Source organism: Taudactylus pleione, unplaced genomic scaffold (genome assembly GCF_031769625.1).
Source record: "Taudactylus pleione unplaced genomic scaffold, aTauple2 ptg000038l, whole genome shotgun sequence".
In the NCBI taxonomy this organism is placed as follows: Eukaryota; Metazoa; Chordata; class Amphibia; order Anura; family Myobatrachidae; genus Taudactylus; species Taudactylus pleione.
The window spans coordinates 2,092,313-2,115,772 of NW_028284440.1; the positions used below are offsets into that span (position 1 = coordinate 2,092,313).

At 42.3% G+C, this 23,460-nt stretch overlaps 1 protein-coding gene across 2 annotated transcripts; it reads right to left on the reverse strand.

Annotated features, from left to right (window-relative positions):
- Positions 1-571: 571 nt before the first annotated feature.
- LYZ (lysozyme) lies at positions 572-22,894 on the reverse strand. Of its 2 annotated transcripts, none has more exons than XM_088452458.1 (4): positions 22,697-22,894; positions 17,485-17,649; positions 3,204-3,282; positions 572-1,124 (listed from the first exon to the last, which is right to left on the reverse strand). In XM_088452458.1, exons 1-4 carry the CDS (start codon positions 22,839-22,841, stop codon positions 1,034-1,036), a joined length of 480 nt encoding a protein of 159 aa, XP_088308584.1. In that variant the 5' UTR covers positions 22,842-22,894; the 3' UTR covers positions 572-1,033. The 2 variants fall into 2 exon arrangements, with proteins under 2 accessions (XP_088308584.1, XP_088308585.1); XM_088452459.1 differs by lacking the exon at positions 22,697-22,894 and adding an exon at positions 20,461-20,606.
- Between the last annotated feature and the right edge of the window lie 566 nt (positions 22,895-23,460).

Sequence of the window (23,460 nt, forward strand, 5' to 3'; positions counted from 1 at the left end):
CCCCATGAAATCATAATTTCTTTAAACATTCACTACTGCCACCAAACCCCATTCACTGTGAGGTCACTATCAGTGGGTCTGCATGTACGTTTCTGTACTGCTTTTGTCCCAACACACTCTTGTAAGGAATTCTATAAATTAAATATTTTTGCTCTGGGAATTCATACAAATATAACAGTAAGTACGATTAGCAGAATGTGAATTTACGCATAGAAAATCATTATGATCTCCCCAGTCAAAATAAATACTATTAGGTCAGGTGTAATTTGGGTGAAACAGCAGCCAACAGCCCATTTTATCTCCATCAGTGAGTTGCTGGAGCAATTCTATTTATTAGATATTGTATGGAAGGCAAGTACATATTGACATCATATAAGGTATGCATGAGTCGTTGTATGCCTGTAACATAACTTATTTAAATCCTGGCAGGTATAGTGGTGCTGTGAAATCTGTCTATCCTTTTAGATTTTCTGAATTTAAGCATAAATGTGACCTTAAATGTGTGTAGATCTTCATCTGTCATAAAAATAAAGAGAAACAAACATTAAATAACACACAATGATATACAGTATATTGTTCATTAATTTATTGATTAAAATGATCCTACATTAAATTTGTTTATTGGAAAAAGTATGTCAACCTCTAGTATTATCAGTTCAGCTAAGGGGATAATTAGGCGTATATTTACTAAAGGTTGATTTTAATCGATGTTTATCGATTTTGATCGATTTTAAATCGATGTGTTTCTGGGGCTAAATCACACATTTACTAACATTGGAGTCAGACTGTAGTCCCCATTGATGATAAAGGAGACTGCGGTCTGCAGTGGTATTTAGCCTTCTGCAGGAAATTTCTGTGAAATCTCCTGCATTAGGCTGTTAATACAGAGCAGAAATCATAAAATAATGCAGAACCTGCTGTTTGTAATAATTTTATTTAAAACAAAAAATGCTTGATAAAAGGCCCCTAAATCTGGAGGGATACAATGTAGCGGTAGTGTAGTGGTATCAAGAATGATCAAATATGATGGAATTTACAAGATTACAACATCAGGAATATCAAGTTTGCAACCCCTGACCCATTGGGACAAGTCTCTTCCTTTGCAATTATTTCTCCATCCAACCCTGCAGGAGAAAAAGAAGTAATTATAAGGCTCATTTATTGAACTGTATGTCAGCGCAAAATTTGTAAAGAAATTGCCAAAAAAAAAAAAAACTATCAGAAAGTAGCGTCGATCTACCTAGTACAGGTTAGACAAGCAAAGAACTGGTTACTAGGGCGTCATGCACCTTTTGCAAATGCTGTATTAGTAAATAAGCCCTTTATTCAATAATTACAAAACATAACTTGATTGTATGTATGTATAAAAAATTTTATACTTGTATTTATATATTATATATTTTATAATATCTATTTTTAAATTTTTTATAAACTTTCATATATAGCCAACATCATAATGTAATTTGAGGTGCAATTGAGTGAGATAAAATAACCTGCACTTTCCAATCCTCCATTTTGGTAGTTCCCATGATGCTTCAAACGGTCTCCCTCTCAAGACAGGAAAGGGGGCTTAATATTGCCACTATAATTTTTTTTTTAAGATAACTTTGTCTCGTCCCAAGGAGGAGAAAGGATTTCCTTCTTGGATCTTTTAAGGCATCACTATAATTCTGAATAAATGATGCTGCCAGGTAGCCTGGGGAGATATGCTACAGTTAAGCAGCCTGGTTGTTAAGAAGGTCCCACAGAAAACAACTGCACATGGGCACCATTCCTTGTTAATACACCCCTGCAGGTAAGATCAGATAAGTAATGTTTTCTTAAAATGTCTCTCATAATTCCAATCAAAACTACATTTATAGTTATTTTTGGTGGGAAAAAGTTTCTTGTTTTGGTTGTTCATTGTTACTGACAGCAATGTACTGCAGTATCATATACTGTGGTTCTTCTAGTTAGGTATACATGGTTGAACAAATGGCTCAACATTCACCTACATCAGTAAGACAGATTGAAATAATGAAAGAAGATATTTACAGATTGGTGAGCAAGTGATAAAAGGAAACAAAAACACAGTAGAGATTAGGGAGAGATGCTGAGATGAGGGTGAACAAGCTCACACACTTCTATCCCTTTGGGGGCTTTTTAACCATGTTGATAGGTATAGCATGGCTGCCTTATAGTACACTGACATATAGGTATAGCATGGCTGCCTTATAGTACACTGACATATAGGTATAGCATGGCTGCCTTATAGTACACTGACATATAGGTATAGCATGGCTGCCTTATAGTACACTGACATATAGGTATAGCATGGCTGCCTTATAGTACACTGACATATAGGTATAGCATGGCTGCCTTATAGTACACTGACATATATAAAATTTTTACTTAATTAGGTTATATTGCAGCCCCTTAAAATGATGGTGCTCTTCCAATGTGGCCCTCAGACCAAAGAAAGTTTTGTAGATTGAAATTTCATGCAAATTAAGAATTACAAACCAACTAATATAAAACAAATATGAATTATACACCAAAAATCCATATCCAAAGTAAAATATCCTTTAGTATGTAAGATGTCATGGCAGGGGATGGGCACTCCATGCCACTAGTGCTCCACTGCCTTGTCACCTGATCCCCTTCAGTTAATCTGATACTATTTGGCAATCCATAAATTAATTCAGGATCATTATTGAATTGACCCCACCACTGCCTCATCTTACCACTGCTTTCTCTTTCAGTTTTTGGGAGTAGCCATACTCTGCCCTTGTTTTTGGTCCTAAGCAGTCTGTGATCATAGCAGTGTTTGGTACTGATGTCATGAATTTATGCTATATTTAGCTGGTGAGTACTATACTTATGCTCTGATACTCTTATTTTTTAATTTCTTTATCCCATATGACACTGCACACTTTGTGGTGCTTTAATTAAAAGATAATAATAATAATAATAATAATAATAATAATAATAAATCCATGTCCCTAACCATTAGGCAAAGGAAGAACTAAATCATTAATATTTAAAAAAGAAAAAGATAATGTCAAATTTTAGTCAGGTTCAGGTGAGAAATGATTAGCTGTATTGCATGACATGATTTGTGGCTGATCTCTACTGTCTATTTGCAAACTTTTCTGTTTCTTCTGCAGAAATAAACAAGCAAGAAGATACATTATTACTGTCAATGTTTAGCATCTAATACTTACCATGCATTCATACCATTTGGATCACTCACAACGCGTTTTGCACATCTCACAGATTCAGTGATATCATCTTTCAGTAGTGCTGTTAAGGAAAAATAGTACTGATTATTAAATAATAATTCTTTTTGGGAAAATGGTCAATATTACACCCAGGACCACTAGTCTGTCACTAGCTAGGTGTAGAATTCTAATGATAAAAATCCTAGTCTGTCCTCTTTTACTAGCTGATACTGTTCTCTTTAGCAAATAACCAGCATCATATGGGCAGCACAGAGGGTGTAATGGTTAGTATTCCTTCCTCACAGCACTGAGGTCGTGGGTTCGATTACAACTATGGCCCTAACTGTGTGGAGTTTGTATATTCTACCTTTGCTTGTGTTGGTTTCCATCAGGTACTCTAGTTTTCTCCCATACAAAAAGATTGATTCAGTCCGATCCCGGCAGCGGCAGCCCGGCAGGGGTGAAAATCCCGATCGTCAAAAGGTAAGTATTCACTAACCTAATTCTACCCCCTAACCCTCCCTTAGGGGTGCCTAGCCCTAACCTTCCCCCCCAAGTGCCTAAACCTAACCCCCCCTTCCCCACAGCCTAAACCTAAGTCCCCCGGGGGGGTGCCTAACCCTAACCTCCCCCCGGTGGTGCCTAACCTCCCCCCCTTCCCCTAGCCTAAACCTAACCTCCCGGTGGGGTGCCTAACCCTAAGCCCCCCCGGGAGCCCCTAACCTATCCCTCCCCCCCGTGGCTGTCCGTGCCCGGCGTCCGGCTTACCTTCGATCGGTAAGCCGGGTGTGGGGCTCCCGGCGTAGGTCTAATGACAGGCGTCGGGATTTCGAAGTCTGTCATTAGTGCCTTGCCAGGATTAGACAGTCGGGAAGTCGGCGGTCAGCATTACGTCCGTCGGCTTCCCGACTGCTTCCCCAAAAAGATATACTGGTAGGTTAATTGGCTCCCAACAAAAATTAAAGCTAGTGTGTATGTCTGTGAGCATGTGGTAAGGAATATAGATTGTAAGCTCCACTGGTGCAGGGACTGATGTTAATGGCCAAATATTCTCAGTAAAGCAGAATATGTGCATGCTATATAAAATAACTGGAAGTAATAATAATAAATCATATTTATGAAAGGTGTTATAAGGTCAAGAATAAAATTACTTAAATTGTTTAATTTGTGTGTTCAATATTTATTTTATATACAATCTACCGCGGGCTTGTCGCAGTGAGTTGAGCTATTGAATTGCAGCCAGCAGGCTTCACTTAACGCATATTTCTGTTCGCCCATTGTTGAGGCTCGAATAGAAATCTGTATTTAGTGGGGCTTTCTGCCCTTACTGCAACATGTTAACCCAGAATCTATGGGTTAACGTGTGTTAGCCGTACTTACTGTGCGAAGAAAAGGGCTCGTAATTGAGTAGCTCAGTGCGTTAAAGTCTGAGGCTTCAAGCCCACGGTAAGAATCTCAGATAATTGAATCCGGCATATAGAGTAAGCATTTATTGAGAGTTATTTACTAACATTGTTTATGCAAATTTGGTCATAATTTGCATGTACAAAAGGTGCGTTTTATTTAGTATGCAGAGAAATGTCCAGCTCAGCATCGGTAGCATATGCACCAGCTTTAATCCTGGAGTGAATAGAAGTGTATGGGCCTGGTTTATGCCAGGCAATATAGCTTCACAGTAGCAGCTATAGCAAATTATTAAAATAGATGCACAATCCATGCTATAGTACTAGACTGGTATTTACAGTGTAAAAGGAAATTAGTCCAAGATGCAAAGACAAAATGAAACATTTATAAGTTTCAAATGAATGCACACATCCTTGTTGTATTTTGGCCACTCTTAAGGTGCGTACACACTGGGCGATTAAAGTGGACGACTGAACGATAACGATATCGTTATCGTTCAGTCATCCACTTTATTGTCCATTTTTAACACTAAAACGAACGATAATGACGATGCACATTCCCGCGGGTCGTTCGTCATTATCGTTCTTCGGGCAAACATGCAGGCCAACCTGTCAATATTGTCAGGTTGCTGCATGTTGGAGAATGGGGGAGAGAGCCCGGCGCTGAACGATATCATTAATGATATCGTTCAGCGGGTGTGCTCAATGTCATGAATGACACTGCGCACACCCTGCCGGGGACACACTAGACGATATCGCTCAGGGAGCATAACGTCTAGTCTGTACACTCCTTTACATCCACCCACCCCAACACACCTGCACCTAGTCCCTTTTTTAGTGCACCCAGGGAAATCTCGAGAGGTTTGATCATGTCCTCCCAATCTCTCCCTATATCATGCCCCAACTAAACTCCTCAACCCCACATCATCATAGAAGTAAAAAATAAAAATGGTGTGTTGCGCTTGTATTTCCGCAGCTCAATAAATAGTGGTCAGATTAAAAATATGGGTATATGAGTGCTGGTATGGATTAGAATTGGTGGACCGCACAAATAAAAATATATGAATGTAATGAATAATCAGTAATCAATAATAAAACAAAACAAAAAAATAAAAAATAAATAAAAAAACAAAGATGAAAATAGAAAGAAAAAACAGCAAAGGAGAGAAAAGGCATAAACAGTATTATGGAATTAATGTTTATAGTCTTTATAGACTAGTTGGGGGTGTGCCAGTTCTGCATGTACCCCACGAGGGGTCCGCTGTGCTATTGCCACCTAACTCACCCTAACTAGCTCGGCGTTGACTGCTGACTTCAGCTGCAGATTCCCATCTGAGCCGCGATCACATGTCCCGCTGGGCTGGTGCCGCTTGATGACAGAGGGCGCCGGGGGATGTTCAGTGGCCTTGTAGCGGCAGCGGCAGTTGTTCTTTTCCTGTGCACTCCAACACGTTTCGGACCTTCCATGGGTCCTTTGTCAAGGATGAAGGGGGTGGGCCTTGGTATGGCTTTATTTATAATAAAAGTCGCCATTGTGCCAAAAATAATTTTTCCTAAGGATGAAATCTATTGAATCCATTATGAAGTTTATTTGTTCGTTTGGAATTGTTGATTGAGATGATAGGTAATGTCTAGTTGCGTCACATCCTTTTTCGTGATTGATGACTGTATATAATGACTTTATATCACTTGAACATAAGAGGTAAGTTTTTTCCAGACAAAGGTATCTAAAATTTGTACCCCTTGTGTCTAAACAACAAAGTTACCTTAAAGATACGATGCAGGTATTACAAATTTTAGAAATCTTTGTATCTTTGTCAATCATTTTTGGCACAATGGCAACTTTTTTCTACAAACAAGAGGAGCTGCAATGGGCACATCCTTTGCCCCTTGCTATGCAAACTTGTTTGTAGCATGGTGGGAGGATACTCATATCTGGCAGAATAACCCATATATTGGAAACATCAAATTATGGCGCAGGTTTATTGACGATTTGCTATTTATCTGGGATGGAACAGAAGATGACCTGAAGCAATTTCTTATTTCTCTGAATCAGAACAACCTAAATTTAGAATTCTCATCTAATTATAGCAAACAAATGATTATTCTTCTGGATTTGGAAATATTTATAGAAGACAGTGGAATAATGACCAGAAATCATGTTAACGATGTCAGTGGCAATAGCATTCTGCCTATTCAAAGTAACCATCATACAAAATGGAAAAACAACATACCAGGGGGCCAATTTTGCCACCTAAGAAGGAACTGTACCAAAGATGACACCTTTAGGGTATAGGCAACAGAAATGAAGTCAAATTTCACCAAGAAGGGTTATAAAGAAAAAAGACTATCAGAAGAAATAGAAAAAATTGGCAGATTAGACAGAGGCACACTCATTCAATACAATAACACAAAACAAGAAGAAGAAAGACCAGTCTCATTCATAACACAGTTCAATAGCAATTACAAACAGATCGAAAACATCCTTACGAAACACTGGAATATATTGAGGTTAGATGAGGAAGTGAAGAAGATACTGCCAGCACAGCCACGTATTATATACAGGAAGGCGTCAAACCTCAAACAACAACTAACGAAAAGCTTCTACGGGACCCAGAACAACAAAGAGAAAATAAATAAAGCTTCAAAGGGCTTCCATTTTTGCAAAAGTTGAACTGGCTGTAAGAACCAGATTAATGACACCAACAAGAAAACTGAATTCAATTCAAACCAAACAGGACAAAAGTATCCAGTTAAGGATTCCATCTCATGTGAGACCGAAGAAGCGATATACCTATTAGAGTGCCCATGTGGCATTCAATATATCGGCCAAACAAAAATAAAAATAAAAGTATGAATATCAGAACATATATACAACATCAAGAAAGGCCTCACTACTCACAGTGTATCAGCCCATTTTTTAAATAACCACAATAAGGACCCAAGAGGATTGAAGTTTATGGGTATCGAAAAAGTAACACAAAACTGGCGAGGTGAGGATCTGATCAAAGCATTAAAGAAAAAAGAAACAGAATGGATCTATAACCTCCACACATTGGAACCGTATGGACTGAACATTGATATAGAATTAAAAGCATTTTTATAAGTATTTTAAAATCAAAAGAATTTTTAGATTCATTATTCACTAGCAATTATTATTATTATTATTTTTATTTTTGATATTATTTCACTTTATTTTAATTTTATTATTTATATTTTGTATGTTATTCTTATCTTTATTTATCTTTATATTTATTCTTGTTTTGTTAGTTTCATATCATTGCTTATCTTTCATTTCTATTTTTCTTGAACTTTTCTCAATCTACACCATTCTGGCATAAACCAAAATGGAGTCAGGCACAGAAAAAAGAACATGTGCTTGCCTCCAACCCTCCTGCAACTTTTGGGACCGGATATCCGGGTTTTAACTCTTTTTACTAATTAGTCACACTATAAATAAAGCCATACCAAGGCCCACCCCCTTCATCCTTGACAAAGGACCCGTGGAAGGTTTGAAACGCATTGGAGATTGGAAAGAGTGCACAGGAAAAGAACAACTGCCGCTGCCGCTACAAGGCCACTGAACATCCCCCGGCGCCCTCTGTCATCAAGCAGCACCAGCCCGGCGGGACATGTGATCGCGGCTCAGATGGGAATCTGCAGCTGAAGTCAGCAGTCAACGCCGAGCTAGTTAGGGTGAGTTAGGTGGCAATAGCACAGCGGACCCCTCGTGGGGTACATGCAGAACTGGCACACCCCCAACTAGTCTATAAAGACTATAAACATTAATTCCATAATACTGTTTATGCCTTTTCTCTCCTTTGCTTTTTTTTCTTTCTATTTTCATCTTTGTTTTTTTATTTTTTATTTTTTTTTGTTTTGTTTTTTTTGTTTTGTTTTATTATTGATTACTGATTATTCATTACATTCATATATTTTTATTTGTGCGGTCCACCAATTCTAATCCATACCAGCGCTCATATACACATATTTTTAATCTGCCCACATCATCATAGTTCTCATCAATCCCCCACCCCCCTCCAACTCCTTCAACCCACTCATTTATGACCTGGCTGCAAGCTAATTTATTTGCTATGCAAGTTCCTTCTCAGGAAAGAAATAAATAACACATTCCCTTCTCCTTTAAACCCTATATTATGTCACAAAGTAGTTCCCCCAGTACATGTTATCAGGAGCGCCGAGAGGGGGGGAGCGGGAACTATTTACCTGAGCCCGAGCTTGCTAGAGGGGTCGGGTCCGGCGCCGCTCTCCCCCTCCCTCCCTCACTCCTCCCACCCACACAGCAGCAAAGAAACACATTGTGTGCTGGGCTGCAGTGGGAGACTGTTCACGGCTGCTGAGCAGCAGCCCCAGCAGTATCCTATGCCTGTGGGGGGGAGCAATCACACTGATCGTGCCCCCCCTCTGGCTTTGCGCCACGCTGAGGGGCTCACAGCGCCACCCTCCCCAGTGCGCAAAAGTGCTTTTTTGCTTTCTTTAGCTCATGGTGATGTGGCCACGCCTCTCACAATTAGGCCACGCCCCTTCACATGGGCCTGGCTGGGCTCTCTACACCCCTGCATGTTATGCCAAATAAAAATGTACCCAATTACTATGATGACAAACAGTAGTGTGCCTAGACCAGTTTTATATATAGCACATGTACAACTCACTGCACTACTCTGCTCTGTCCTAAGGTCCCTGGGGTGTGGCTAATTAGGGCATGAAGGGAAAGGTAGGCGCCACTACATCTTATATGTCACTGAGCGACTCATTCCTTGACACTGTCAGCTTATTGGAATACCAGTCGCATCAGCAGTTTTGATGAGAAGACAGGAGACAGTGCCCAACATTAGGTTGTGCTGATCACACCCCACATGGATCTCAGTCAGCATGGGAACGGATGTGTATTTTTGGTTCACAAGTGCAGTTAAAATATGCACATTTTGTAGGGGAAAATAAACACGATGGGGAATATTTAATTAGGTGTGAGAATAGCAAAAATCCCGCACCTGCAGGTTTTTCATGCAGGTGCAGGATTTTTGCTATTCAATTAGGTGCAGGGCTGTTTAGTTTTTGAGCGCAGGGAGGTTTTTTTTCGAGCAGCCCCAGAGGACGACCAATTTTTCCTAAAATTAATATTTGTAGGAAAAATTACCTGGAAATGCTCTGGGACCCTGGCGGCACCCCTTCTAATGGCTACTTAAGCAATTGGAAGTTTCCAATTAGCTTAAGTAGTCCTTAATTACTTCCCTTCCACAGCGCTGCCTTCTTCCTCCAGCATTGAGAGCCGGGTCTTCTGCAGCAAGGTGAGTATGGTGTTTGTGAGTGTTTGTAAGTGTGTATGAGTGAGTGTGTATGTGCATGAGTGTGTGAGTGACCCCTAGTGTATGTGACCCCCCCCACCCCCCGTGTAAGTGTATTCCCCACTGTAGCCAGCGCTGGTAGACCTACATCTCTCAGCAACCCTTGCTCCTCCTAGCACCCCCGGAGCATTCCAGCAGCCCCCTCCCCAGTGACAAGATGAAGGGAAGGCCACCAAGAGCTGCAGAGACCACCAGAGACCCCCAAACATGTAAGTTTAATTTTTTTTTTAGCTCTGAAAACCCTGCCACCACTTTACTTAATTGGATACCGCGGGTATCGGAAGCGCGCATACCCATGGTAATCCAAAATTGGACGCAAGGGGCACAAGGGGTTTTTAACCTCACTAAACCTCGCCCCCAACTGAATATGCCCCTAAATTGCATTTACTTTCAACTCCACATGAGGCCCTGTATGTCCATTCTTCATTAGGATAGTGTAACATCCTTTGAAGCTCAATCACTGTTGGACTACAGTATATATGTACAACCCTTTCTTATATTCTTGGGGAATCCATCACATTGCATTTCAAATTGCTTTATTGTTAATAATAATAAATGTGGCACAGTTATATTTTAGTATTTATTAACATTTAATTGTAAATATTGATATTATGAGGCTTATGTAATAAGGTCCGAGTTCTTTGAATCAGCGCCTTTCAGGTGATCTCAGTTACAGATTTAAAGTGGCAATAATCTAAAAGGCAAAACCAGCCTGGCTGTGCCTGTCACAATTTCAAACTTTTTTTCGCCAAAACATATACAGAATAAGGTGAACAGTAATTTGGAAGTTTGTAACACATCACATTTTTATGTTATAGTCTTGTGTTCTTTGTTTTAAAAAATGTAATGATTTTTTATTACTGCTTTAAGCTATTCAGTTAATGTAATTTAACTGAATGGGTTAAAGCAGGTATAATACTGGAAAAACAGTCATATTTGATAACAAAAAGCATTTTTAACAAACATATATATATATATATATATATATATATATATATATTATAAAAAATCCTTACAAAGGTGTGTGGATACATTTTGAAAATACACTACTTATGCTGGGTTAACACTAGACGATTTGTACCCAGCCCGACATCTGTACCGACGGGACCGGCACCAGCAAGTGCATATACACTTGCCAATGCGGGGAACGATGGCAGAGGCCATGCTGCATTCGGCAGCATGGCCCTCGCTAACAACATCCCGCTTCGGACCTGCATGTAGGGCAGATGGAGAATGTCGCTGACAACGCACGGGAACACACATAGTCAGCGACACACTTAACGATTTCTCATTCCGATGCGTCGGAATTGGCCAAATCGTTCAAAATATTGTCTAGTATGTAACCAGCATTAGAGTTATTTTTTGACCTTATGAGTAGTCTGGTCCTCCCTTATCAAAAACTAGCAATAATCACCAATCGTCACTGGATCCCATCTACCTTGATACCATTGTGCGAATATCTTGATGAAATTGTTCTCCCTGCTCATCACTCAGCTCCCAAATTGTCTGGAAAGAAGTCCCAGTGAGAATGTAAGAAATGTATCTTCAATGACATATGGCAGTGGTTCGCAAATTGGGTGCTGCAAGTCACTTGCAGGGGTGCTATGGGTTGGTGGTCCAGTACCAAATCAAATAATTTATGGTCAATGTGATCAGCAGAACCAATGTTGGTGGCTGCTAATCATAAAATATGTGGACAAACAAAATCATAAACCAATCCACAGCCATATACCTGAACCTAAGGATGACAGGTAAGTACATTTAGGGTAGCCATAATAGGGGACTGCCGGGACTGGAGTCCCAGTCCCAGAGAGGGAGAGGAGGACCACCCCTGGCTCCTACTGCTGAGAGTTGTACAACAGTGGTGTAACTTCCATATGCCATGGAAGCATTGTCACGGGGGCACAGAGAGATCCATGTATATCCGCTACATGTGCCCTACTGATAATGTAGCAGCAAAGACAGCGGTTATAGATGGATCACAGCTTCGGCAGGTCTCAGTTGTTACTCAGTGACCGGGACACCATGTCACGCCAGCCGAAATGGCCGATGGGCCTGATGGTTGCTATATAACTGGGACTATCTGTGGCCACACTGCCTGTTGGTCCTGGCTGTTTCTACAGCTGGGATGCTTTCTTTATACCTGCAGCTACTCAGCTGCAATATAATTAATTGCACGGGGCTTGTCTCTGTTTTGGGGTTCAATTGGCTCATTGAATAGTTAAAGCACAGTCAGGGCCTTGGTGCATTGCCAGTTATAGCTTCTGTCCTGCCAGAAGTCACCTCCCCTGCTGCAGTATTCCACGAGTTTTCTGCCATTTTTTGACAGCCATTCTTGAATTTCTACTTGTCCCTGCTTGTATGAGTCCTTGCCTGCTTGGTAATCTACGTTTTTCTGGACCTGGATTCTCTCCGGCTCCCATCTCAGTCTATTCCTTGTATAGCCTTCTTTTCACATTGGCTCTTTGTACCTGAGTTAAGTCCTGGCAGCATCCTAGTACCTGGCGGCATCCTAGTACTGGGTGAACTTACTACACCTGGGAAAGGCGGCTGTTATAGGTGAATAACTTTATTAGTCTACAGGAGTAGTATGGTAATCTAGGTGTGCATAACATTATCCTATCCATTACTGTGGGATCTGTCCAGGCAGCCGCTTGCCGGCGGCTGCCTGGTACAATAAAGTTTTTTTTTTCTTTTTTTGTTTGAGACAACACTGACATAGGAGCCTGTGGGCTGCAGGTGTGTGGATTCTGGGGCAGGCTGGAGAGACAGAAGAGAGGCTGGCTGGGGAGACAGAAGGGGTGCTGGCTGAAGAGACAGGAGGGGTGCTAGATGGAGAGTCATAAGGGGTGCTGGCTGGGGAGACAAGGGGTGCTGGCTGGAAAGACAGAAGGGGTGCTGGCTGGAGAGACATAAGGGCTGCTGGCTGGAGAGACAAAATGGAATCTGGCTGGAAAGACAGAAGTGGTGCTGGATGGAGAGACAGAAGGGGCTGGCTGGAGAGACAGAAGGGGCTGGCTGGATGGAGAGACAGAAGGGGCTGGCTGGATGGAGAGACAGAAGGGGTGCTGGCTGGAAAGATAGACGGGTGCTGGCTGGAGAGACAGAAGGGGCTGGCTGGAAAGACAGAAGGCGCTGGCTGGGGAAACAGAAGGAATGCTGGTTGGAAAAACAAGGGGTGTTGGCTGGAGAGATGTCTTTTAAAAGTAATCTAATTTGAGGGCCTACAAATATACCTTCTTTCAACTTAGCATCACTCAGTTTTGGAAACTGACCTTTTAAATAATCTGAACCTTCGACATTTTTGTCCATGGCCTTTATACATTTTTCATGAGGCCTAACTTAATATGTGATGGAGAGAGAAGCACCAGTTCAGGCTTCACTAAAGGTGCATAAATTATATAATGATTTCCGGGGACAAACTCCTCTGTGATGGGCCAGTCCTTCACAATGTAATGCAGCTATGTTACTTGACTATTCCATAAGCACAGAAACAACAATATTTAGTAAAACCATCCTACAGTCCAAGTAATAAATCAAACTTACAAATCATCACAGATTTGCCATCAAAATATGTTATAGTTGATGGCATTTAGATTGACATGGCATCGTAAGTTTCTTTCATAGCTTCCGAATGAGCCACTGGTACCGATGGTTTGGTGTTCCCATTATGTGATAATTTTAAAATATTTCGCTAAACACTGCGCTTAAACTAGACAACCTGCTACTGCAGTTTATAAGCCAAAACTAGGCAGCTTTTTTCCCTTCAGACACCTCCTGCTGGCATATTAGTTGTACTGTATTGAACAGCCACAGTGAAGCAGCTAAGGCAGCTAGGTAATACCGTACAAATCTGAATCAGGCCCACAGTGTATCTTTCTCCTGTTACATTGAAAAGCAACATTATGTATCCAGTCAAACACATTAGCAGCATTTACCGATTGCACAATGACAACAGTCACTACATACAAACTACATATTACACACTATTAGGCTATATTCAACAGCCATGCAATATAGTTTACACATAAATCCATTATTATATATAGATATACTTATGAGGAGAAGCTAGCAGTTTTTAAACACCTCATTTTTTTTCTCTTCACTGCTATATACTTTGTTTTATCTTTATGGGGACGATTCAATTGGTTTGTGTGCCCCCTGCTGGTCGTCTATACAAATAGGTGCCTGGCGGAGCAATTCAATTGTATCTCCGTTCGGGGGCCTATTAGTATTTAACGTACCTATAAGCATTGAGTTTAGCCATGCAAAGTGGCTAAACCCGTCTAAAGAACCACAGTTAGGGCACCCAAGCAATGGTCCTTGCACACATTTTCTCCCACACATCAGGAGGCTGCGAGAAGAAATGTGGCTGGTCATTTATCACTCTCCAATTTATCACTTTCCAGAACTTAGTACATCTCCCCTCTGTCTCCTATAAAACAACCAGAATGACACTTACATAAAGATTCTTACAGGTGTACAAAGGTTTCTTCATCTTGTCAGTCAACACAGTAAAAAGCCCTTCACACGCTCCCTCATATTAGAAAAACACTTGCATTCCTTTCCTGACATGCATTCCCATCAAGGTTTCTTTTGTTAATTTTAGATGTAATATGTGGAAATGCCAAATTCTTTATGCAATAATTATTTTTGTGTGTGTTGTGGTTATTTTAATATTTCCTTTGCTGGTGAACTACAGGTACCAGCGGGCCCTTAATGCCCTGCATGCTGGTACTTGTGCTCTCCAAGTACCAGCATGTGGGGTTGGCTTGCTTGGACCTCTAGTTCTCCAGCAAAAGACAATATACAGACAATATACTGACAATGTACTAACATCTATTTTTTTACACACACATTTACACAATCAACCCGGCACCCACCAGCAAGGGGTTCTGGGGATAGCCCGGGCTATCAGCCCAGGTCTGGGGTGCCCTGGAGAGGGGGACCCATTTATTGGGGGGTCCCCACCTCCCCAGTGATCCCTGGCCTGGGCTGACTAGCAATCAGGTGTAATGCTTTGGCCGGGGGACCCGGTGAAACGGTTCCCCTGGCTGTGGCATTACACCCCACTAGAAAGAGTCCGGTGCTGGTTATGGAAAATACAGGGGACCCCTACTCATTTTGTCCCCTGTATTTCCAAAACCAGGACCGGCTCACTGAGCCCAGTGCTGGTTGTGCTAAATACAGGGGACCCTTACGTCTTTTGTCCCTCGTAATTTACACAACCAGGACTGGCTCTGAAAAGTCCAGTGCTGGTTGGTCTTTTAAGGGGGGCCATCACGTAATATTTTTTAAAACAAGCTTTTACACACAGATGCATGCACGGATCTCACTGATCTGTGCATGCATCTGTGTCATAGTACTGCCCCCTATTTAAATTTTGCAGATATCTTTAAGATTGTCGTCAGGTGTTTTGTTAAGCAAACGATATACCGTTAATGATCTAACGATTTGGAAATTGTTATTGATGCACAATATATCGTTTGGTCATTGGTAACATTGCACAGTGTGTATGCACTATGGGCCTGATTCACTACCGTACGCAACTGCAAATACGCATGATATCTTCAGATTGTTTTGCACTGCACATGCGTACACATTAAAGTGCGCATGTGCAAACCAGCCGCTGCGATGGGGACTGCGATTGCAGCAGCTACGCAGACTCATCACAGAGTGATTGAAAGGAAGTGCCATTTGTGGGTGGTAACGGGGGGTGGTCGGTGGAACGCAGGCATGCCAGTGCGTTCGCACGCTGTTGCAGGGGCGTGCGTAAATTATCCATTGTGATCCCATATGCAGTGTGAGGTCTCATAGCGTGCATGGATATTAGCAATTTCTGAGTAAGGTCAGGGCTTGTGCAAGTGTGCGTGAGGCTGCGATGGTACTCAATTGTACCGATGGCTTTGCTATTCTGCTAAACATTATGGATGTGTGTATGGTAAAGTGGGCGTCTTTATGTAGTGCTGCGTTTGCATTGTGATCGCAGTGGATTAGCATACTATCGCAGTTGAACTGCATGCGTATGCAGTATTGCGATCCATAGTGAATCAGGCCCTATATAGTTTGTCTGGGAGTTCCAGGGAGTTCAAGGGAAACTGTAAATGACATTGCATCTTTTGCATGTCTTCAAAAGGCCCCCATACATCAGCAATTGATTGCAGCAATTCTGCAATTTGAAATCGATTGTGTATAAAAATATTTTCCCTTTTTCAATCGATTGTGGCAATTCTGCAATCTGCAATTGATTGAAAAAGGGAAAGATTTTTATACACAATGTATGGGGGCCTTAATGTGTACCCAGCTTAAGTGTCTTTCTAATATGATAATATGTGTGAAGTGCTTTTTACTGTGTTGACTGACCAGATAAAGAAACCTGTACATGTCAGTCTGGTTGTTTCAAAGGAGACGGAGAGTGAAAGAACCTCCACTTTGCAGAAGACACAGCAAGATAAAACATTGGAATAGAATTATAGTAAAATAGTGACATTTTAATTAATTACTTTCTAAATTTTTTATCATTTATGTACAGTAGCGCTGGTTGCGTCTTTAATTTAAATGCCATATTGATAAAGAGCTAAGGTGCGCACACTAGACAATTTGTTCAAATATCTTCTAAATCATGCATATCGTTCAAAATCATGCAAATGTGTATGCAGTATGTCGTGCAGTGCGCGCTCCCGTGGGGTCGTCAGTCGCATCGTCAAGTTGGCCTGCATATAGGGGCCGACATATCGGGCGGTGGGGCACCGGATTGCCTAGTATGTACAGTCCTCCCGATATGTCAGCCCATCGACTGGGGGGGTCGCCGGTTGCATCGTTGGGTACACACATAACGTAGTGTGTACTCCGCATTAGAGGTGTTCTCTTGTGGAAGTTTACTACCTGCTGCAAATTTTGTGTGGCGCAGGGTTGATAAAAACTTCTTATTCACAATGTGGAAAGTGTTGTGCCATAGGGGGTCATTCAGACCCGCTCGTGAGCGTCAGTATGCTCGCAAGTGGGTCAATGTTCCCCACTGCGCATGCGCACGACAGAGGGAGCTCTGTCGTGCGCATGCGCGAGACCCGGGGAGCGACGGGCTTTCCATCGCTCCGGGTCTCGCACCAAAGGGGGCGTGCTGTCGATGTTGATTGACAGCACGCCCCCTTTGGTGGGTGTGCCTGCCAGACAGAGGCGTTCCCATGGGAACGTCTACCATCTGAAGCCGGCCCCACTGACATCACTAGTGATGTCAGTGGGAGTGATTTTGGCTCTGATAGAGCCAAAATCACTCCAGGGCTTGTGGCAGGGAGACCCTACCGCAGGGTCTCCGTCGCAAGTCCGATGGTCGCGATGGTCAAGGAGTTCCGGCCAGGAGGCTGCTCCATTTTCATGGAGGAGGGCCCTGATTCAGAGCGAGCGCTCTGGTCAGAGCGTCCGGCTCTGAATCAGGTCCTTAGCTCTCTCAACATTAGTCTACAACATCTTATACATTAACAAATAAGAAAAATGAAAGTCAGACATTGCACTTACCATTGCAGTCGATATTGCAAGCATTGTGAGATCTGGGGGTCTTGTAATCATTACACCACCAACGACTATTTATTTGGAGAATGCCATAATCAGTGCTGTTGTCACCAGGGTTGAAGTTTATGCGGTTTGTGAAAAATGAGCTCTCAAAGAATGCGGTGCACACCCCTGTAAAGATTATGGTAGGGTCTTTTTATTATAAACAAAACATGTTGGTACAGTTGTATTAGTTATGTACACTTACTATATGGAAGCAGACTACTAGTACACAGTAATTTAAAACTGCCTTATTACCAGGAAAATATATTCCTAAGGTGGTCCCTCCCTCTAACCAGAGCTTGGTGCAACCAGGGCCAGGGGCATAGAGAGCCACGCCGGGCCCGGTAAAGAGGGGGCGTTGCCTAATCGCAGGTGTGGCCACACCCCCTTGAAAAAAAAAAAGAACAAGAACATTGTTTTGCAGCGCCGGGGAGGGGGCGCTGTGAGCCCGTCAGCCCGGCGCAAAGCCAGAAGGGGCGCGATCAGTGTGATTGCTCCCCCCTTCAGGCATAGGAGATTGCTGTGGCTGCTGATTAGCAGCCGCAAGCAATCTCCCACGCTGTGTGCTGGGCTGCTGCAGAGGGAGGGTGGAGGGAGGAAGTGAGGGGGGGGGCGGCGCGGGACACGGGCCCCCGCCGGGCCCCTCTGGAAACCTGGGTCCGGGTAAACTGTACCCGCTCCCCCACCCACTCCCGGCGCCACTGACCATGGCACCTCTAATTCTATCACAGTTCCAGCCAAGAGATTGCAGTTTATGATTGGTACTCCAGTACACACACACCTCCTCTGCTAGCATTTAATCTTGGGTAACAAAATCAACGTGACAGTTATGTATTACAGAACCGGCAGATCCCAGTGATAAACGGAAGTAGTAGACGTGGGGCTGTGGGTGGGAGGGACCATCTTGGTATGTGGTAGTTCATCTTTAAATAAAAAAGTTGCTCAAATCTCTGGATTAAGAGTCTAATTTAACAGACAAATAATGAAACAACTATCTTTCTAGCATAATATCCTCATAATCATGGTGACCCTATCATAATATAATCAGTCAAACATAACATAAGAAGGCGCAAAGAAATCAAACTCGCCTCCAGCATCGCCTATTATTTACTTAGGATGCAGAAGGAAAAAACAGGACTCTGCAGTAGACAGGGATGGGGAGGAGGTATAAGGAAAGAATAGACTGTCCAACACAAAATGGTAAATCCTGAATGGAGTTATGGAGATAACTTTTATCTGAACTTAATAATTCTTGTTCTTAGTGCACATTTTGATCAAACTGTGAAAGCCCATCTACCACAGCAAGGTGACCTCTTTCAGATTGGGGTATATTTACTAAAGTGCGTGTTTTTTACAATTGGAGCTGTTGCCAATAGCAACCAATCAGATTCTACTTATCATTTATCTAGCACAGAGGTTCTCAATCGTGGTCCTCAAGGCTCCTTAACAGTTCAGGTTTTAGAGATTTCCATGGTTGAGCACAGGTGACTAATACCCCTTTTCCACCTAAATTCCGGGTCTGACCCATAGTTGGAATAAAGGGCTGATTCAGAGCCGGACGCAATTTACGGACGGTCGTTCAGGAAAAGGGGGTGGCTATTCAAATGAACCGTTCGCTCTTTGCGATCTGTTCACGCCTCTATGTCTGAACGAGCGAACAAAACTTGCGATCATTTTTTGAAAAAATACGCCCCCTGGGCCGCTCGCTTCCTACGTCATGTCCGCTATTTATTAGATTAATCGAGTACATCGACCAGCGTATGAACTGCTCGCTATTCTTGTGGTTGGTTTCTGCTACCACAATCTTGCGAGCAGTTCTGGCTATAAAATAACCCAGTGACGTGGTCAATGACGCTGCTGTATTAATTATGCACACCCATCAAACGCCCGTTTTGACCTTTAAGCACGCCTGCGTTCGGATCTCCACTCCCCGTTTTCAAGCACCTTCCCCTGTTACCACCCACATACGCCTCTTTCTGTCACTCAAAATAGCAGGCATTCACTAGTTAGCGAACAAACGATTTTTGGCCGCACTGACTGGTTCGCGCATGCGTATAATGATCCGTACGCATGCGCAGTTGGGCAAACATCACTCGGAGCGAACGAGCGGCCGCTTACGAGCGGCTCTGAATCAGGCCCAAAGTTCCTATATGGATCAGACCCGGAATTTTGCCGGCGCCGACTCGGGATATTCCCGAGTCAGCGCCGCTCACACCGCAGTCGGGTCTGCATAGACCCGGCTTTTACGGAGTGAGAGTGGTCGCTTGGAGATGACGTCATCTCCAAGCGCCACTGAACCCGGACCAATCGGCCGGCTAGCAGCGCACTCCAGGTCATCGTGACCCGGAGTGCGCTGTTCTCACAGCAGGGTTTCACGGGCTACGCCCGTGTTAAACCCTGCTAGTTACCTGGGTTGGATTTCCGGGTCGAGTGACCCGGCAATCCAACTCTCTCCCCTTTTACACCAGGGAGCTGCCCGGGTTAACCCTTCAAAATCCCGGGTTTTAGCTCCGTTGTAAAAGGGGTATAAGGGGTCTATTTACTAAGCAGGGTTAGGAGATAAAATGAACGGTGATAAGGTATCAGCCAATCAGCTCCCAACTGTCATTTTTCAAGCACAACCTGTGAGATGGCAGTTAGGAACTGATTGGCTGGCACCTTATCACTTTTCACTCTGTCTCCTAACACTGCTTAGTAAATAGACCCCTTAATTAGTACCTCAGTCAATTTGATTTAAACACCTGTGCTCAACCATGGATATCTCTAAAACGAAACTGTTGGGGAGCCTTGATAACCGTGTTTGGGAACCTCTGATCTAGCACCTTCTAGAAGATAATATCTAGAATCTGTCTGGTTGCTATGGGCAACATCTCCACTTCTAAAATCCTGCACTTTAGTAAATATACCCTTAAGACTCTATAATTTTGATGTGCAGCTTACCATACTTTGTGCCTGAGCTTGAAAAAGAATTTGAAACGTCGTTGTTGGCACAATAAACACATTGGTTTATCGCATCTAATCCTGAGTGGCGTTTTTTCATTCCTTACTAACAATATTGGACTATGGCACCTGGACTTTAAACATTTATTTAGGGTGAGTGGCTGATTACGACGGTCTGCAGGTGCCCATATGGTAATTGAGGGACTTTCCAAACATAAAATTGATATGTCTTATATTAGTGATATGTTTTGCAAAGACCATAAATGCCGTCTCAATTTTCTTGGTAGGTATGTGGAGCAAAAGATTTTGTTTCTGGACTAGGACACCTCTGCATTTTTGAATATGGATATTTCGAGTGCCAGACATCAGCATTATATACATAAAAAAGTTTTTTTTAGAAATAGTATTGTTAAAAAAAAAATCTTAAATAAATAAAGGGCATTTATATGATACAATATCTGGGGGTACATATACTAATGTTCTATTTTGACTTTAGTGTGATTTGACATTTGATTTGCATTCGATTTTGTATTTGGAGATTTACGAAAGGCAAAACTGAATGTCTAATCGAACATAAAACCGAATCCCACTCAAAATCAAACATCGGAAAAACATTGCTACTTTTACATAGCCCAACATACAAATCCCACATTTACTAAGATTCGATTTGAAAAGGAACACCAAATCAAACTTAAAATCGAACTTCAAATCCCCCAAACTTCTTCATGCATTCGATTTTAGCATGAGCAGGTATGATTGACACAGATCATGCACAGATCAGTGAGGTCCATGCATGCATCTGTGTGTAAAAAGCTACAAAAGTTTTAAAATGAAAAAAAAAAAATGATGTGGAGTTCCTCCTAAAATCATAACCAGCCCCGAATTTTTCAGTCAGTCCTGGTTGTGTAAATACGGGGAACAAAAGATGTAGGGGTCCCCTGTATGTAGCACAACCTGCACATAGCTTACCGAGCCAGTCCTGGTTTTGGTAATTCAGGGGACAAATTGAGTAGAGGTCCCCTGTATTTACCATAACCTGCACCAGACTCTTTCTAGTGGGGGTGTAATGCCACAGCCAGGGGAACCCTTTCACCGGGTCCCCTGGCCAAAGAATTACACCTGACTGCTAGTCAGCCTAAGCCAGGGATCCCTGGGGAGGTGGGGACCCTCCCAATAAAGGGATCCCCCGGCACCCCTTGACGGTGGGTGCCGGGTTGATAGTGTAAAGTGTGTGCAAAAAATATATAATAACATTTTCTTTTGTCAGTCAAACTACACTTCCCAGCAAGCCTCCCCTGCATGCTGGTACTTGGAGAACCACAGGTACCAGCATGCGGGGCATTAAGGGCCCGCTGATACCTCTAGTTCACCTGTAAAAGAAATGTTAAAATAAAGACAACACTCACAAACCACAAAAGCATTACACACACATACACACTCACACATACTCTACTAACAATACCTGGACAGGTCCTCTTCAACGTTTTCTTAAAACAAAAAAACGAGGAGCCCGAACCACGAACTTACTACCATCCGCTAAGGATGATACTTCTATAATGACGGGCTCAGCCGCAGCATTTCTCTTAGAAATGCCGTGACTGAGCGTTCATTGGTGAGCCTCTGCCTCTCTCAGCCAATAAACAGTTCCCATCATTGACTTTAGATGATTTTTTTACACAGATGAATGCACGGATCTCACGGATCTGTACATGCATCTGTGTCAATCAGATCTGCTGATGCTAAAATTGAAAGCATGAAGCAGGTCTATTCATTTGGGGATTTGAAGTTCAATTTTGAGTAGGATTTGGTGTCCGAATTGGATATGGGCATGCAATATCGCACATCATATCACTGTTCAAAATCAAACCAAATCTAATTCAAGTTAGAAAAGTCTTCTAAAATTGACTTTTAGTAAATGTGGGACTAGATGAGGGATTTATACATTTGATTTGATTCAATTTGAGGTGAGTTAAATCGAACATCAAATCGAATGTAAAATCGAACTTTGATAAATATACCCCTGGGGTGTAAGTGAGTCACATTCTACTTGCACCAAGCCCCCAGATATAGTGGATCAGTGCATAAAGTGTGTGTGTATGTATAATAACAAACAGCAATCTTCACTTTTAAAAAAAATCAGGAAGAAACGTTACTCCTATCCAGTTCTGGTATGTCCTTTATGAAGGTCTGACTACAGACAAAACCGTAAATTCTGCACTAACACAAGAGTACTTACAGTTTGGCAGTGAGTAGCCTCTGAATCCATCAAGTCCCATCATTTTCATAGCCCTTGCAAGTTCACATTTTTCATATTTCTTGCAGTTTGCAGCTGCAAGTATGAGGAGGAGCCCTCCAAAGATTTGCATTGCAGACTTGTTCATAGTTGAATCTCAGGACACAGGTGTGAGAACAAGTTAAAACATACGTATATATATATGGGATCTAAATCTCGAACTCTGAAACAACTTCCTTTAACTGCACACATGATCATCTGTTTAATGTGATAGTAAGTAATATGACCACATGACCTAAGTGGTTTTCCCAGTTCTGAAAAAGCGAATGACATTAGGGAAGTAACCACAAAAATATGGTGAAATTTCAGAAAGTACAAAATGAAAGAGTTTTTACAGAGCAGATGTAATATTGTTATTTATCACTTATGGACTACAACAGATCATTCTGTGTAGAAACAGAAATAAATACATGACAATCTCTAATGCCTGAAAATGGAAATTCCAGTCTTTCTGCCATTCATTCTGCTTTTACTCATATTGGGGCTCATATGTAGTTGGAAGTATGTCTGTTTCTTGTGTAATATATACACTCTTGTACTGCCCGAGCATCAAATTCTTTTGTATGCAAATTTTATTACATTTTACCCTTAAGATGCCTGGAGTGAAGACCAGGGGAGGGAAGGGGTGGTCATGCGTAGGCCAAATGCAGTCAGGACCTCGTTAGGGTTTGCAGGGATGTCAGGGCGTAACGGAGGGGGAGTGACTG